Source organism: Taurulus bubalis, assembly GCF_910589615.1.
Source record: "Taurulus bubalis genome assembly, chromosome: 18".
Lineage (NCBI taxonomy): Eukaryota > Metazoa > Chordata > Actinopteri > Perciformes > Cottidae > Taurulus > Taurulus bubalis.
In genome coordinates, this window is record NC_136606.1 from 9,914,267 (window position 1) to 9,932,197 (window position 17,931).

General features: G+C 42.8%; 2 protein-coding genes across 3 annotated transcripts; one reads left to right on the forward strand and one right to left on the reverse strand.

The window, feature by feature from the left end:
* Nucleotides 1-3,165: 3,165 nt before the first annotated feature.
* On the reverse strand, nucleotides 3,166-8,975 carry rnf6 (ring finger protein (C3H2C3 type) 6). Its single transcript, XM_079234454.1, has 4 exons — nucleotides 8,957-8,975; nucleotides 7,731-7,886; nucleotides 7,359-7,523; nucleotides 3,166-6,900 (listed from the first exon to the last, which is right to left on the reverse strand). The coding sequence occupies exons 2-4, from the start codon at nucleotides 7,870-7,872 to the stop codon at nucleotides 5,048-5,050; spliced, it is 2,160 nt and encodes a 719-aa protein (XP_079090580.1). The 5' UTR covers nucleotides 7,873-7,886; nucleotides 8,957-8,975; the 3' UTR covers nucleotides 3,166-5,047.
* A 1,632-nt stretch (nucleotides 8,976-10,607) lies between these two features.
* cdk8 (cyclin dependent kinase 8) lies at nucleotides 10,608-17,821 on the forward strand (the record flags this gene model as incomplete). Of its 2 annotated transcripts, none has more annotated exons than XM_079233970.1 (13): nucleotides 10,608-10,735; nucleotides 12,175-12,250; nucleotides 12,689-12,799; nucleotides 13,429-13,569; nucleotides 14,338-14,395; nucleotides 14,483-14,614; nucleotides 14,726-14,869; nucleotides 15,614-15,683; nucleotides 15,885-15,957; nucleotides 16,132-16,229; nucleotides 16,467-16,545; nucleotides 16,660-16,818; nucleotides 17,032-17,821. In XM_079233970.1, 13 exons carry the CDS (start codon nucleotides 10,608-10,610, stop codon nucleotides 17,155-17,157), a joined length of 1,395 nt encoding a protein of 464 aa, XP_079090096.1. In that variant the 3' UTR covers nucleotides 17,158-17,821. The 2 variants fall into 2 exon arrangements, with proteins under 2 accessions (XP_079090096.1, XP_079090097.1); XM_079233971.1 differs by having other exon boundaries at nucleotides 16,467-16,542.
* Between the last annotated feature and the right edge of the window lie 110 nt (nucleotides 17,822-17,931).

Consider the following 17,931-nt stretch of genomic DNA (forward strand, 5'->3'; position numbering starts at 1 on the left):
GCATTATCTTTCCAAAACAGATGTCTTGTTGACAGTTGGATGAGCTGCATGACTCACATAAACTAGACACATCAACCCAGGGACAAGATATGCCCTTACAAATAAAGTGGGTTTTCAAAGACAATCTGCAAAAACTGTAAGACATCTTCATTACAGTTCATTTAGCTTCATGTGTGCTTCATGTGTTTGTGAGTAATCATGATTCAAATGTGCTATTAGAAACATAGAAAATACTGTTGAACAGAATTGGAAACACCCATTATTGAATACAAACAAATTCAATAATTGCTCGGTCTGTAAATGTGTTTGACAGTGTGTAACAGCTGCAGGCGTTGTCACCAGGGATACGGCTCGCTAATCAGAGCGAAGAATCAAGAGGTCAGGCTCCAAGAGATTACAGTAAAGGGAGCAATGTGAATCCAGGAGGGAACACATGTACATACCGGCTGCTACTTATACTGGAGTTCTCCTCCACAATCATCCAATGCTTTAAATATGGCAAACAGTGAATGCTCTGACACAACTTTTAGAACACAGAAACAAAACAACTGCTCTACTAGAGTTACTGAAAATCCGACATTAACTGATCCGATACAAGCTCTATGGCTAGGTCAAAATAGCATAATAGACCATTTACAGCCAAGTGACTCATTTGTGTGACCAACAAATGTTATATTTGAACAAAAATCACAAATATGATGGCTAAAAGCGAGAGTTATATACTTTTTTTGTCACTACACTGTCAAAAATGCATGCTTTTACCTGTTGAACACTTAACCTTTACCTGTCTTCTGGTAAACGCTTGCTGCTTCAGTCAGTGTCAAAAATCCAGTGGTGTGTTCTTTTAATAACAAATAAATATCTGGAAAACTGAAAATAGTGTGGCCCAGTTGGTGCTAATTTCTGCTCACAATTTTCCCTACTTTCTATTTCTGGAAGCTGCATGAAGCATGCAGCCACACAGTATACACACACAGACACACAAACACAACAGCAAATCAGCTCGACAACATACCAGTCACTACTACAATTTAAATTAAATATATTTAAATGAATAGCTTGGTTTACAGTATCAAGCAGATATAGGCCCTCTGTACAACATCCTGAACCATGTCTTTCCAACACATGAGTGTGAAACGCTGAGATGTAAATACAGACTCTGGATGTGGATGGCCTTCAGATCCGGTGAGATTCATTTCCGGATGGGTCCAGAATAAGCAGCGCTCATTAGACGGTCACGTGGATCTTAAATCGGTGAGGTAATAGGCTGTTCTTGCACTGATCTATATGAGCTTGGGCTTATATTCGTTCTATATATGGAATGATTAAGACAAGTCAAGACGACAACATTCCATATGATGCGATGCATGGGGTCTAGATAGAGGCTGTGGCAACAACATTATATAATACCATAATCATGCCATGGGGAACTAAGGTCACACAAGAGACTCACATTCATCCTCTAAAGAATAGAAATGTGGTTATCTTTTCGTGATGTTGAGGCACAGCACGATCCTCCACCTATCTCTATAAATATACGGATTTCAAAAAGAGCAGACAGTGATTACTGATGCAGGAGCCTGCAGTCAGTTTGCCCTTGCATCCCCAACCGGTGCCAAAAAAAAAAAAAAAAGAGTGATACTTAAAGATAAATACCGATACGCTACAGCAAGTCACCCCACATGCATGCCGCAGTCCCAGACACCCCGTTATTATGCCAAGCACATATCAAATACGCACGATTATATACAGGCCGCCATATCCGATATGATTACAGGCATGTTATCAACACTGAGATATCCCGATTTCAGTGACAGATCACGAATTAGGCGGCAGGCGGAACCTCGATGGATCAAATATTAAATAAGTTTTTTTTTAGTTGTTTTTTTTAGCTTACCTCCCTCACTGTGTATCTTCTTGGGTCTCCGGTTGAAATACATATTGATGGTGGGGAACGAGTATCAGTGAGGCTTGGACGAGGAGGCCGGGGCGGTGGCATGCTCATGGCTCACCGACAGAGCAGGAGAGTGCTGCTCCGGGACCAGGCGGCGGCCGCTGCTGCTGCTGCTCGGGAATCATTGTTTTTTCGTCTGTACCGCGGAGGTAATGTGATGTAGACGGCAGCTTCAGCCAGTTTCCAGTCAGAGGCACCAAATAACGCGCTACTTCCGGTCACTGCTTTCAACATAAAGTGCGTTAGCGTAATGTCTCATGGAACTCTTCAGTGCAATGAATTAATGTGAAGATCCGTTTCTCTCAATTGTGTAACGATACAATTGCCGATAGGATTAGGTTGAGCCACATTAGCAAATTAGATTAAAGTCACCGGCTACTTAATGAAAACAAATCCGGCAGAACATGGGGATAGTTTACTTATTTGAACATGTAATAGTTTAACACATCTGTATTGCACAACTCATACTAAATTACATCTCTGAATTCCTGATTATAACATGGGTTGAAATTGTAAAATATGTTAGTTTAAGCCCTGCATTGAACAAGTGAGTTTAACAGTATCATTTAAATACTTAAAATAAATGATCTATACGCCTTTATTCTGAAGGACAACTGTCAAACGTCCGCTCTGTAGCATGGCTTTATCACAGGTGCCCGATTGAGCCATCGTATGATGAGACGTGCCTGCCACCGGCCTCTGGGCGCTAATAAACCTATAACTAATATATTTTTTAACAAATAACTCGTGAAACATCGTTGTACCGTGAAATATAAAGCAGTAATATTAATGTTCGGAAATGGAATTTATTTGAGAGGAATGACGGGCTCCATCTTCTCTCAGCCCCTGGCGTGAACGTTACATAAAGCGTTAGTTAGTTAGTTAAACCTTGAAGTCAACTTAAACTCTGTGGGAACTAGAGAGCGTTCAAATGAATGTTTAAATTCGGAATAATACTCACGTGTTTAGCGAAAACTCACCCAAACGGCGACAGTTTTACTGCGCCAATAAGCCACCTAAACGTGAATAGAAACTTTTAAACCCCGAATGAAGCAAAAACCGTCACAAAACCGTTGGGCAGCCGTTGACGTCTGTCACTCACGCGGGCACAGCGCTCAGTGGCGCGCGCGTACAGACACACAAACCGTGCATTCCGCAAATCCAAGCATAGCAAAGCTGCATTTTATTCCATTGTTAAAGGAGCAGAGAAAAAAACCCATGTCTTCAATTTATTACATAGTAACATATTTATCTTAACTGTTTACTCTCATCACATTGTAACATATTACATATTCATATTTCAAAAGTTGATTTCCATCTTATTAAATAGGAACAGAATAAATATTCACTTCTGAGATCAGTTGCCACAACCATCTCAAAGTCTCCAAGGTGGACATAAGTCTTCAGAGGACCAGGTTTACTGGGACACTGGACCTTTTCCTTCAGCACCCACACAAACGTACATGCACACACAATTAAGCCAGACAAACTCACTCACTCACACACACACACACACACACACACACACACACACACACACACACACACACACACACACACACACACACACACACACACACACACACACACACACACAGCTGCAGTGTTATTAGTGACATGTTAACTGCAGAGAAGTAGCAGCTCCTGTGGACTGTTGATGGTTTTCAAAGTGACCCTGGTGGCAACACAGACTAGGGGGTTAAATGTAATAATTCATCTGCCCTACACTAAAAAAAAGCGCCAACATCTGAGCATGTAATGTAAAGAAAAACCATAAAGTGCATACAGGAATATAACTAATACTGTCTCATTCAAGTGTTACACTGGAACTGAAATAAACTGTAACCATTGCACAGTGACAGACAATAATTAAATTGAGATGAGTTGTTAACGGATTTTCAAAATTGAAGTTTTGGAGCCACAGCTGCAGCAGATGTTCCAAACAGAGACATTTGCAGCACATATATCTCATAAAGATGACTTTGGAGTTGGGGTTTTTACACCAGAAAATCTATTTTGATTCTTTAGATCTATGCTCCAGATTTTTGCTCAACAGATGTACCAGGCTTAGTACTCAATGAAACTTTGTGATACAGGTTCCAGGGTGTGTCTGTCAGGAATGGATCCGCAATAGCAACAGGAACCAAGAGGAAACTTTGATTTCAGGGTAAACAAGACTGTTTTTAAGTGGAGATGATAATCAGGCATTACAATGTAAACAACAATGAACAACTCCGTATTGCACAACTCATACTAAATTACATCTCTGAATTCCTGATTATCACATGCCTTCTGCAGTTTCAATCAAAGTGTGCTGCTGATATGGGTAATGTTTATGATTTCAAAGTGGCTGAGTTTAGTGGGTGACTTTTATGGAGGAATTATGTATTGCAATTATACAGAAATGTATGTATGAAAAGACAAATACTACTGGACATACAGAATAAAACTTATTTCAAAATTAAATACATATATCATACACATCCCGATAAACCATATTTCTTAACCAATTGCAGAGGGATATATTAAAATGGATGTCAAAGATTTAAAATGGTGAATGTTAAATCCCCCCCAAAAAGTGTCCTGTTTCCATTCTAAACGCATGGCTTGTGAAGAACTGCTTGTGTCAAAACAATAAAAATACAAGCAGTGGTGAGTTATTTACAGCTTATACTGAATAAAGCAAGTCTAGAAGTGATGCGTGGACCAGTTGTGACCTGGAGATGTCACATGTATCAGACAAAGAGTTAAAGTGAGACTAGTCAGCAGCGACTTCAGGAGCTCCTTAAGCATTTATGCCATCCATTGACATGGGCTTCTTAAGCTTTGTGACAGAGACCAGTGAAAGGGGTCATAGGAAGAAGAAAATAATAAGTTGCTGAAAACAAAGATTCTAAAAAAATAAAGTTTAGTAAATTCTCTGCATTTATAGTTTCTTTTTCCCCGCACTTTTGGTTCAACCTTCTTCAACACAATGGATATATTAAAAAAAACAACTTAAACCATGAAAGCGCTATGTACATGCAAAGCCCACTTGGATCTGCTCAGTTCAGCCAGCCAGGAACTTGATAGTTGTGTTTGTGAGCAAATAGGTCAGTCGTGATGCACTGCAAGAATGGGCTGCCTGCAGATGGGGCAGGTGTTGTTTTCAGAGAGCCAGCGGTCGATGCAGTGGATGTGAAATTCATGAGAGCAGGGCAGGCGACGCAGCTTGTTGCCCTGGGCATACTCATTGATGCAAACACTGCATGCACGACCTATCTCCCCCTCCAGGCTGGCTTGACCATAGGTACGCGTGGATAGATTGTCAATCTGCTCTTTGGTCAGGCCCCTAGGGTGTTCGTCATCCTCCTCATCGTTGAGCAAGAAGAAGTGTGCCAGCCGGAGGATGGGTAGAGTACCATTTTCTACCAGGTTGTTGGTGTCTCTGCTGGTGGCTCGGCCCTCTGTTGTGTTCACCACCCCTGCTCCCAGTCTGGCCTGCCCACCCTGGTCCTCCTCACTTCCTGGCAGCCCCACCCTCTCCTGATCTACCCTACCTGTACCAACTTGGCCAGCTTCGGTCTCATTTGTATGCAGACGACTGGCTGGGCTGGTGCTACTATTTGTATCATTAGCATCTGTCTGGCTAGGTGCAACAGTTTCAGAATCAGCCTCTGTCTCCATTAGGGAGCTCAGCTCCCCAAATCCGGTCATGATCTGACGCAAAATGGAACGCAGGGCGGTTGAGTTGGGCTCCCCCAGGCCTGTCTCACTAATGCGTCTCAGTGGAATCCGAATAGTGCTCACATAGGTGCGGATCCCAGCTCGCTCAGAGCGGGAGATGGTACGTCTAAATCCACCACTGTCACTTTCAAAGGTGACTGTATTCTCAGCAACCCGGGCACGAGAACGCGTTCTGCTGGCGATGCTGTCCCGATCGCGGTTTTCACCAGGTCGGATCCTTCTCACCTGCAGGTCCAACATGATGGTTGGGTGCCGTCGCACCGCTGAGCTTCCTGCTCCTACTACATGCGATTCACTATCGCGTTCTCCTGTCTCTACAGCTGGCTCTGTCAGAGCTGCAGGTTCTGCCACAGCCTCCACCGTCTCCATGGAAACAGAGCTTGTGCCACTGCCTGGCTCAATAGTGTGGCTGCTAGAGCCACCGACACCACTACTTGATGGTGGAGTAGTACTGGCAACAGGTATTCTGTGCAAGGGGGAACGGCTGCGCCTTGATAAGCGGGATGAAACCCCACCCCCTGCAGTAGCCCTGCGTGCACGACCACGTGATCGAGTCCTCCTGCCACGCGATTCATGTCCCACTGTTGGGGCCTGAGACCCAGACTGCAGTGACACACAGGGACAGTCTAAAGAAGCAGACATATTATCACTGCCCTGCTCTACTTCTGCATTCAGGGCTTGATGTTGCGTCGGTGTTACTTGATCAATAGGAGGGTTGGGAACAGTAGGAGGAGGTGCCAAAGAGTGCAAAGTGGCACTTCTCCTCTGAGCAGCAGGTGGGGAGGCCACGGGTGCAGGAAGTGCAGGGGGGCTCATAGAAGGAGTGGTAGTGCTGCTGCGTGTACGCCGTGTCTGCATCCTCCTACTGAGGGCTGGGCGAGGGGTGGGGTACGGGACTGGCCTTGGCGTGGTTGAAGGGCGAGGGTTGGAGAATGTGGAAGCAGTGCGTATAGAGGGTGACGTTATATTCGGGGCAGCCACTGGCATCTCTGCAGTGTCCACAGTGTCATTATGCTCCCCCGGCTCTGGCTGATCATGGTTAATGTTGATCTCCAGGCTAAAGCGGAACTCTCCACTGTTAGGGTTGGTCCGGCTGACAGCACGCCATGTTTGGTTGCCACTTTGCCCACTGCGAGTAGCATTGCCAGTGCGTCTAAAAGTGTTCAGCCACTCCAGTAATGAGTCACCATTAGATGGTTCGGCTCCAGGCTCTGCGGCCCCTGAAAAAAACAAATATGGGTAAGCCTCTAAACTAACATGTATTCTTCCTAAAAATCTAATTTCTTGTACAGGAAACCCCTAATAAAATGATTGGAATGTCGTGGTGTCCATACACAACACAGTTTTAGCCAATCTGTTTCATATTTTACTCAAAGCACACAATTCCACTGTATTTATTCCCGGGCTAAGCTAGACTCAAAGTTGATCAAACCCTCTTTGAACCTTTCCAAAAGTGATATCACACTAAATAAAAGATTAATCAATATTTGTCCCAAAAAAATAGGAAAAACATTTCAAAAGCACTCATCTTAACAAGTAAGAGCATTATAATGATCCAATGTATATCTTATACAGTATATGTTTTTTGTTTGCTAATCAATAGTAGCTTAACCCAAGTCATATTGTATCAAGACTAGTAAAAGACAAATTTGGAAAGACAACTCCCACTTCTCCCTACCTGCTCCTCGTCTCCCTCCAGCACCTCTCTCCTCTCCCTCACCGCTACTGCCCTGCTGTTCTCCAGAATCAGCGGTTTGCGGGCGCTGCTCAGTACGGGGCTGAGAAGTCATGCGCTCTTTTGCTCCATCAAGACGCTGCCGAAGCTCCTCAGCAGTCACCTCCCCTGTGAAACACATGAACATGCAGGCCGTTATGGGTCACTAATAGTAGTGGGTCAAGAAGAATTATCCCTGCTCCTATTGCGAGAGCAGATTATCGGTAACATACATTGTGACAAAAGGCATACTATTAACGTCATATGTTTGGAATACATGTGAAGTAAGGCTGCATTAACAATCAGTATGTCAACATGAAATGTGTCCCTCCTCACCAGGGGTGCCAAGCAGGTTGCTGTCTCTCATTAGGCGATACTCCTCTTCATTCAATTCATTAATGAAGTGATAGTAAGCCTCCTCCCGGCGAAGACGTTCTGCCTGCCTCCGTCGTTCGTCTCCCCCACCAGGAGGGTCCATCACCTTGAAAAGTGCTGGCAGACAGATGATTGAGGGCATCAGTCAGGGGTGGAATGTCATCTGAAGCTACCCACTTTTAGCTTCACATTCAGCATTTATAAAATGAGGCTAAAGTCGCAGGTTGAGCCTCTGCATGCTCATTGTCTGATTACAATATGTTGCTCAAGCTAATGGCTATTCAATTATATTTTGCAAAGAAAAAGAACGAACGCGTTTCCTAAGTCTATATCTCTTGCTGGGGTGTTTTAGATACTAGCGCGAAAATGAATTGCAAATTAGAGTTGTTCAGGTACCTTAGCCTTTAAATTACTAATCTTTAGTCAAGGACGACACTTAAGACAACGCCATCCATTTTCTATCGAAAGACTCCACCAGCAAGAGAAAGCTACAGTAATCTTGCTACCGTGTAGCCCGAAGACTAGCGCCGTAGATTCAATTAATTTAGCTTTGTTCGATTTAGTCACTGTAAGGCAGCGCCATTACATATCCAAACAACGTTGTCTTCATGTGAGCTAATGTTAGCCAAGTTACAACAGTAGCCACGGAAGGCCATGTTGAAGGCAGGGGAATAAAGCAACAAAACTGGCGTTGTCATCCTGGTTAGCCACCAATGACCGGCCTAGCGTTATTGACGGACAGGCCGACCGTCCAATCAGCGCTCTACAAAGGCGGGCCGACGATAAACTAAACGGAGGTCTCCTCCATGTAAACGCAGGGCAAAGAAGGAAAGACAAAGAATCCTGTCAGTGTTATCACATAATTACATATTCGAGATGTTAATGCCTGGCAATGATCAACTGCGTTTCCCCCAAACACAATAGCCCGCTTTGAGGACCTTTCGAAAATGCGAAGTGTCATTTGGAATGCGCAATGCTTTAGTTGCTAACCAAGCACTAGCAAATTAGCACATCTAACGTAAGCGAATAGCAGTCCGTCGACACCAGACACAGCTGTGAGGCTGAATAACTCTTCAGATATAAATGTGACAAACGGTTTTACGGAGCGGTTAATGTATACCGAACATATACGTAACTCTAACATAGTTTTATAAGAGATGACAATGACATTAAAAGGAATTTACTACCTGACAAAGCAGCGGTAATATGGACGGTTTGCTTTGCACTCCCTTCTCTCTCAAGATGGGACCAGCGGTGCTACATTACAGTGTCCGTCAGAAACAAATACCCTGGCGACATTTGTTCCTAGGTAACACAGATCTGCAAAACATAGCTCTGTATTTGTTGTAACAAAATGGGTCGAAAGCAAATGGTGCCGTTTTAAAGATATGATGCAACTAGATTATACATTGATCTCGATGTAAAGTCTTAAATATACGAGACACTCTTCAAACAGTTTACTAAAAAGCCATATTATGTTATTTTAACTCTTATTTTATTTAACATTTAACATCTTGAATGCACGGTATATCATTTTAATGTAGTATTTTACATTATGGCATTAACACTCTTACATAAATAAATCATTTTAATTAATTTTACACCCAAACTGAGGAGCTCATGTCCTAAAACAGCCTTGCCAGTGACCTTAAATGAAAAGATAAGAAGTTGCCATAGATAATATCTGGTGACATTGCAAAATATGACTTTATCTTTATGACTGAGTAGCATTAGAATGTATTACAGAGTATATATCAGTAAAGGTTTTTGCTTTAGTGACATGATAACATGGACATTCTATAAATATATATTTTGTAAAAAATCACTGTTCATCGTTTCTTGCATATCAGCATAAGTGTTGCATAAAATGCCTTAAATTAGTCATATAGTGTGATCATTTGTAATCTCCAGATGATTGTATACATGTGCCACTTTCAAATCAAATGTTCTGCTGTTTTATTGTACCTTTGTAAATGAATCTCTCTCCTTCACTTTTATTTTCTTCATTACATTTGGCTACTCTATATAAATAGATTTATGTTTGTATATATATTTGGTTTTAATTGTAGTTCCAGTGCATTTGTTTGCTCTATGAAGCACTTTGAATTGCCTCAATGCTTGAAGGGTGAAGATAAAATTGCTTATTCTAGTATGAAGCTTTATTAATTATTATCATACTTTAAAAATGAATATACCTAATATGTTATTCTCTTCATTAAAACAAATGAATAGATTAATATATTCTGTTATACTGAGATAATAGACAAAAATGCTGATATTTCTTTTATGCGCCTGTATTATAGTTCTGAAATATGTTACACTATGACGAACTGTATTATAGTATAATATACTTTTTTCAACATACGGTTGGTATAATTATATACACTTATCCATCATCTCTGATAATAACGAGTATGAATTTCCACGTGGTGTGTTGTCTGTCTACCCATTTTCTTTTAGCCCTTTCTCTGCTGCAGGGCTGTCTTCACGACGTTTTGCGACAGTGCCGTGCTCGAATACGGCGTCGTTACCGAGTGAAGTGCGTCTCTTTGGAGCAGACACCGGCTGAGTGAAACGCAGCAACAAGAGAAAGGAATACACCTCGGGCTCGTTTTCTACCCGGACTTTCTCGGAGCACCGGGCATCCCCTCCGGTACAAACAATTTAACCCGAAAACTCGATGTGGAATCTGGGCTGAAGGCAGAAAGGGCCACGCTGGGGACGGCAACTAACCTAGCGATAGCTGAATTATCAAACCGAGCTCGTCTAGTAGCCTAGTTGCCTCCCAAGCGGCGCTTTAATAGGAAGGAGCGGAGTCATTTAGCACCGGTGGTGAACATGGACTATGATTTTAAAGTGAAGCTGACCGGCGAAAGAGAGCGTGTCGAGGACCTGTTTGAGTACGAAGGATGCAAAGTGGGAAGAGGCACCTATGGCCATGTTTACAAGGCGAAGAGAAAAGATGGGTGAGTTGATGCCCGACGAGGCCTCTACCCTGTGAACCCTTAGCCAGCCCTTCCTCCCCTCTTCCAAATACGTTTTAATTACTTTTCTCATATGTTGTTCCTCTTCAAGGCTGGTGTGCCACCGGCAGATGAGACGAGACATGTTGTGTTGTGAAATAAGGGGACAATGTAATGCTAGTCCTGCGCTGTCAGGATGCTGTTGGGCTTTCTGACGTGTATCACAACACTGACATATGGTTCACCATTTGTGACTGTAGCCTCCCTTTCTGCGATGTTTTTGTTATTTCTTTGTTTCTGACGGATTTTTTGTTGTCATGCGCTGTTGCTCAACTGTAAGCATTATTTATTTCCGTAAAAGTAAGAGCCTTCACAGGTGAGTTTGGTGAATGTAGGATACAGCAGGTGCACATGCAGCCCCTTGTTAATGGTGCTGGTGTGACTTATTTAAGGGAGGGTGGTTGCTTTTTTCATACACAAGGTAAATGTATCTCTTCAACTACTTAAAGTAATGTTGTCATCATACAGAAAGCGTCTAACACAAGAGCTAGTAGTGTTTAGTTGTGTATGAAATCTGTTCTCTAACATGCCTGCTTTATCGGTCATGTTCATTGCAAGCACTTCTTTTATCCTTATTACTCTTAACTCCTTAAACTTCATTCCCTGGTTTATGTATTTTGCGAGCATTTGCCTTCTGGTCAAATGTGGAGCGCGATCATGAAATAAGTGGAAGGAGAGATGGGAATGAAATGAAACGAAGCTCCCTTGAGCTGGACCCAAACTCTTATACTTCGTGGTTCATGGTCAGATCCTTAAACCCGAACACCACCAAGGCGCCGCCTACCTTAATTTCTAAACCCTTTATTTTTTTCACCACTGTTTCTAATTCAACCCATGAAACTATCTTAAGTGTATCAGGACCAGAGCTGGGAAGAGCTGAAGGCCGTGTGAACTACCAGGCCCATACTAGGCCTATCTTCACAGCCCGGGGCATACTGGCAGCCAGAACCACACAAAAGATCCCTAAAGTGTTTTAAGATGTTGGTATTCACTTTAGGAGACTCCTGTTTATGAGATTTTGTGAGCTAATTTGTGCTGCAGCAGTTGGACAAGGCCTGAGGAAGCACGATGCATGGGTTTATGAGATGATTTAGGCCATGGGGAGGGAGAGTTCTAACCAATTCATTCAAGTGAGAGCGAGCCCAGTGCTCTGCTTGTCCCTCGCCAGCTGCCAGACAGGGCCGGTTTCCTCTCCCCATGTATTGTTTTGAGCCTCAGAGGTGAGCTTGATTACACAAATCTAGAGGTAATGCAACTCGGCCTCTTCTCAGAGTCCCTGTGCCAGCTGCCAAGTGCCCCCCTTTATGTTTCTGTGCAGACAGCTCTCAGGGGACCCGAGTCTGGTCTGGTGTTGATGTTGCTTTGCCTCTCTCCGTTTGTAGGAAGGATGATAAGGACTACGCCCTCAAGCAGATTGAAGGCACTGGCATCTCCATGTCAGCCTGCAGAGAGATTGCAGTAAGAATTGCCTGGCTTACTTTGCCCCTTTGCTTGGTCTCTGTTCAACACCCTCATGCCATGGTGGCTTATGTAATAACTGACTCGCCTTCACAGAGTAGCTTCAATAAACTAACAAGTTAGAAAGACTCACAGAAGAAGAAAATAGACATTAATGTAATGCATACAAAGGGTATATACAATATCATTAATAAGAATGATGCCCTTAAAATCAATATCTTAAACGTATTATGCTTCAACATGTTTTTATTCATTTTTAATGCATTGCATTCAGTTGTACAGGTGATATTGTGTCCATCCTCTTCTTCCTATTATTTATGGTTATCGGGACAGTAATTCCCCCACTTTAAGTAGTTCATAGCAGCATTAACTAGTTTGTGCTTCATGATTTCTGCCATGAGAGTGTTCGGTCTTCTGATTTTGGTTTGTATTTTGTAGCTGCTGCGGGAGCTGAAGCACCCCAATGTCATTTCACTGCAGAAGGTTTTCCTGTCACACGCAGACCGTAAAGTTTGGCTGCTGTTTGACTACGCCGAACATGATCTCTGGGTAAAAATGCACGCATACACAACACACACTGGAGCTTATTGCATATTGCCTGTTGAATATGCCAATATGCTGCATGCATGTAAAAAAAAGTTTCCGTATACTTTCTTTTACATTTTTTCTTTATTAGTTTAGACTCATGCACATACCGCAGATTCCCACCCGTTTATGTGGGCTGTATATTTCCATGCCTTATGCTGTTTGTTTTTTAAAGGACAAGAGCACAGACATTCACAAATGTAGAATTACTCAGTGCTGATCGGTATCTACTCTCATTCACCTTCAACCAGTTGGAAGCAAGGAAACTCAAAGGGTGCTTTTTATGCATTGCTATGTCATTAAAACTAAAACACCAAAAAGTATTCAACATTTGGTTGTCAAACCGCTGCTGCATTACACTTGGCAGGGTATCAGAATGGAGTAAAAATGCCATTTTCTGCCACAAAGCTACAACACTCACATTCCCCTCCAAAGGAAGTGGAAACACATGCTACAAACACCAAACTTGCTTATCTTGCCTGTTGCATAAACTTATGTTTGTGACCATACAAATGGGAAAGTACACACATCTATGGATTTTAGTCATCATGTACGCACACAAACCATAATTACTATTATCTTGTCTTCTGTAGCACATTATTAAGTTCCACAGAGCGTCCAAGGCCAACAAGAAGCCACTTCAGCTGCCCAGAGGAATGGTCAAGTCTCTGCTCTACCAGATCCTGGATGGCATCCATTACCTCCACGCCAACTGGGTCCTCCACAGAGACCTTGTAAGAGGATTGGGGAGGGAATGGGAGGAGAAGGAGGAGAAGAGGAGGGAGAGAAAATCTGTTTTCTCTCTGAAGGGAAAACAAGGCAGTTGATGAGAAATTGGAAGATTATGATGGGGCAGAGAATCTGTTGTCAGTTAAGCTGTGTCAATATATGTGTTGAGTAATGACTCACAACTGTTTTGCATTCAGATGAATGGTAATTATTAACAGATGTAATTCTATGTTATATTTATTTGATTGTAAGATTATTCCATACATGTGTAATTTAAATGTTCAAATATTTGCAGTTATTGTTTTCTGAAGGAAACATGCAAGCATTGCTTCTCGTGTTGCATTTGGTTTTGTAAAATAATAATTTACTAATGCGCTCAATTTGGTCTTGGGTATTATATATCATATTTGACTGTTTGATTGGAAAGACAAATTATCTTCCACTTACATTCATAGTGAGACGGGAACGTAATACTTGCACTCATGTGGGATTCAGTACATATATTCTGTCCACTAGAGGGCAGCAACATAGAGTTTTGATTAGACACCCCATGTACTTCAGAGTATCTGTGGGTCTTGATAAGCATCATACTTTGTTCAGATTTTTTTAACTCGTAACAAATTTAAGAAATCTTATTTTTAATGTGGTGAACACAACATAAATCATGAGCTCCACAATTGGGCCAAATGATGCTGATTTAGTGGTTTGGTGCATATAATCAATTTGCATTGTGGAAGCATGTTCAAAATTGTGTATCTGTCTCTTTTCCTCAGAAACCAGCAAACATTTTAGTGATGGGGGAAGGGCCAGAGAGGGGTAGAGTAAAGATTGGTATGTATAATTTCTGTTTTAAAATTGTTTAAAATTCACTTATTATCAAGTTTTCTATTACTTAGCTATTAAATGTCTGTTCTGTAGCGGACATGGGGTTTGCCCGTCTCTTCAATTCACCGCTGAAGCCTTTAGCCGATCTCGACCCTGTGGTGGTCACCTTCTGGTACAGAGCACCTGAGCTACTGCTGGGGGCTCGGCACTACACCAAAGCCATCGGTGAGAACCGTGCAACACCATCTGACTTCCCATGTGTGACCAAGATCCACCAGATCCACTGACTGTAGTGACAGTTTAATAAGTGAAGTGCGTGCTCTGCTTTTCCTTCAGACATCTGGGCGATTGGCTGCATCTTTGCGGAGCTGCTGACATCTGAGCCCATATTCCACTGTCGCCAGGAGGACATCAAGACCAGTAACCCTTACCACCACGACCAATTGGACCGCATCTTTAACGTCATGGGCTTCCCTGCTGGTGAGAGTCCAGTGCTGCCAGTCTTTGAGAGGGGAATACTCAGAAAACAAAATGCCTCATTTTAAATCTTTACATATGTACAGTTTTTTTTTTAAATATACATGAATTACTTTAAAATGTAATCTGTTACTTGTGATGTTAATAGAAATATGTGCTGTTGTCAGTTGCTATTATACCAATGTGTCGCAGCTGCTGTGTTTCCTTTTCAATGGAAAATGCTGTGGAAGGATTTTCTCTTCTTAGCAAAGGCAGATCTCTTTTTCTTTAGGCAGAACCGTGGTCTGTTGCCTCTGAACACCAATCCACTGACACGATAGATGAAGCCAAATCACAAACACACTTTTACTTGCAGGGCTACATTTGGGTCTATATTTTCCACTTCACTTAAACTGATTCTGATCTTTTTTCTTCTTCTTTCTACCGTCTGCTGCTCCAGTTGTGTAATTCACCAGTCTGTCTGATGGATCTTGTTTTGATACAATCAAGCCGTACAAATTTAGCATCGGGCCAAATTGAAATTGTACAAAAACTTCAACGTCATTTCAGTTTCTATATATATAAATATATAATGTGAGGCAAAAGTAAAGCTAGATATGCCCTTGATGTAACAAGGGGTTGTTGTGGGGGAATCATGAGCAATTGTACTTAAAAGATTGCAATCCAGACCCTACATCCTAAATAATCTGTTCTTGATGGGAGGGAGGGTGTGACAGGGTGTAATCCTGTCTTTCCCTCATTTGTCAGATAAAGACTGGGAGGACATCAAAAAGATGCCAGAACACTCCACGCTGATGAAAGACTTTAGAAGGAACACGTGAGTACTGCTGTCCTAGTTTTCTGAGAGATCAGAAACAAAGTTAGAGCAAAGCAAAGTGCTATGTCTGCTGGCAAAAATAAATGTTTAAGTGTTGTACTCAAATCTTACTTAACCATGCTATAACTCTGCATGTTGCTGTACGTGGTCATTGCATTGAAAGCATGACAAATAATATAATTTGCTCCTTCTCTATCACAGATACACAAACTGCAGCCTTATAAAATACATGGAAAAACACAAAGTCAAACCAGACAGCAAAGCATTCCACTTGGTGAGTTAAAATGCCTCGACAATAGCAAAACTGCATGTAATTTGCATAACTTATCGACTTCAGAGTATAACTATAATAGAATATATAGTTTGTTATATGAAGCATGCTTTGTCATTATGCCACTTCTATTAATGGTTTCCTGTTTGAGGCTAACATTGTGTGCATTCAATAAAGCTGCAGAAGCTGTTGACCATGGACCCCATCCGTAGAATCACATCTGAGCAGGCCATGCAGGACCCCTACTTTTTGGAGGAGCCCTTGCCCACCTCTGAGTAAGTCACTGCACGCACAAACACACACACACACACACACACACACACACACACACACACACACACACACACACACCTACATTCTGCATCCAGTTTATCCATCTTGTGCTAAACCTTGGCTTGAGTCACGGGATCCTCGGGTTCCTATGACATTGGAGCAGGTCCCTTCGCTAATAAGCTTCGAGTCATCAGTATAAATGTTTGATGTTGACGAGCCTCTTTGCCTTTTTTCTCCAGTGTGTTTGCAGGCTGTCAGATTCCCTACCCGAAGAGGGAGTTCCTGACTGAGGAGGAGCCGGAGGACAAGGCAGACAAAGTAAGAAATGTGCGAACTGCTTTCTCACTTCAGTCCTTCAGCATGATTATTTTATGAATATATATATATATCCAGAAAGGTAGTGTACAATGTACACTTTTCTTTTACTCTTAGAAAAACCAGCAGCAGCAACAGGGAAACAACCACACAAATGGGGCGGGACACACTGGCAACCCTGACAACAGCCATGCCCAGGGTCCGCCTCTGAAGAAAGTGCGAGTTGTCCCGCCGACCACAACCTCAGGTGGCCTCATTATGACCTCAGACTACCAGGTGGGTTTCTCCTCCATCAACATTTTACTTGCGGATGAAAATATAGCTCTCTCTCTCATGTTAGCGTGGCATGTTTGTGCCGAATGTCATGAACCTGAAAATGAGCCTTTTAAATCTCTGAGAGTGAATGTGAGGCTAAATTTTAAAGGCCAAACCAAAGAGTGTGGTGAATAGGATTTAATGAGTTTCTTCTTGGGTTCATCCTCCCTACAGCGCTCCAATCAACATGCTGCCTACCAGAACCCTGGACCAAGCACGGCACTGCCCCAAAGCAGCATGGGATACTCCTCTACCTCCCAGCAGCCGCCCCAGTACTCCCACCAAACCCACCGTTATTGAGACGCCCCTCTTACTCACACACACACATACACGTACATACACTTATAAACATGGACATATATATATATATGCATACGCATACTCGGCCCTCAACATGCCCACCTGAACGAATGTACTGAGGGTTGTGGGGATGTCCAAGGCAACAAAGCACCCTGCCCCCCCACCCCACAGAGGGCACTTTCTCCCCAGCAGTCTGTTCGGTCTGAATGGCAGCGAGCTACACTGCTTCAGGACAACAAGGCGGGAGGATGAGACACAAGGCGGGAGGATTAGAAGAATGGATACGATGATAGATCCCAACCTTGTCCTGTGACTCAGAATAAATCAAACTAGCCAAGAGAATATGGCTTGTTATTGGGGGGGATGGACATGTGTTAATCTGCTGTGTCATCTCCTCCCCTCTTCTCCACCTGTCTCAATACCCCACCTACGCCTGACCCCAGCCAGTTACCCTCTACTCATAGAAGCTTGGATGAGACTGAAAGCTGCTATGTGACTGCCAGCGGTGATGGATTCCTGTCCGACTATCTGTCTGTCCGTTTATTTTGTGTGCGAGGCCCTGTGAGGGCCTCAGCTGGGGACTGAACAGAGCTGCCATGGAGCAGGCTGGGAGGATAGGGAGCCCTCGCAGCTGTGGTGTTGAGGGTTTTTTGTTGAGAAAGGACAAAAAAAGATGACATAAAATGATTTTAGTAGTTTATAATTTAATCTGTTTTCATGGTTTTTTTTTTTTTCATGGTAAGCGTGGCAAAACAGCCTCAGCTGCTGTATGCT

Coding starts and splice junctions, on each gene's coding strand:
- rnf6 (XM_079234454.1), bottom strand. CDS start 7,872: ATGGACCCTCCTGGTGGGGGAGACGAACGACGGAGGCAGGCAGAACGT. Junction 7,524..7,730: donor CAACCTGCTTGGCACCCCTG/GTGAGGAGGGAC, acceptor TGTGTTTCACAG/GGGAGGTGACTGCTGAGGAG. Junction 6,901..7,358: donor TGGAGGGAGACGAGGAGCAG/GTAGGGAGAAGT, acceptor TGTTTTTTTCAG/GGGCCGCAGAGCCTGGAGCC.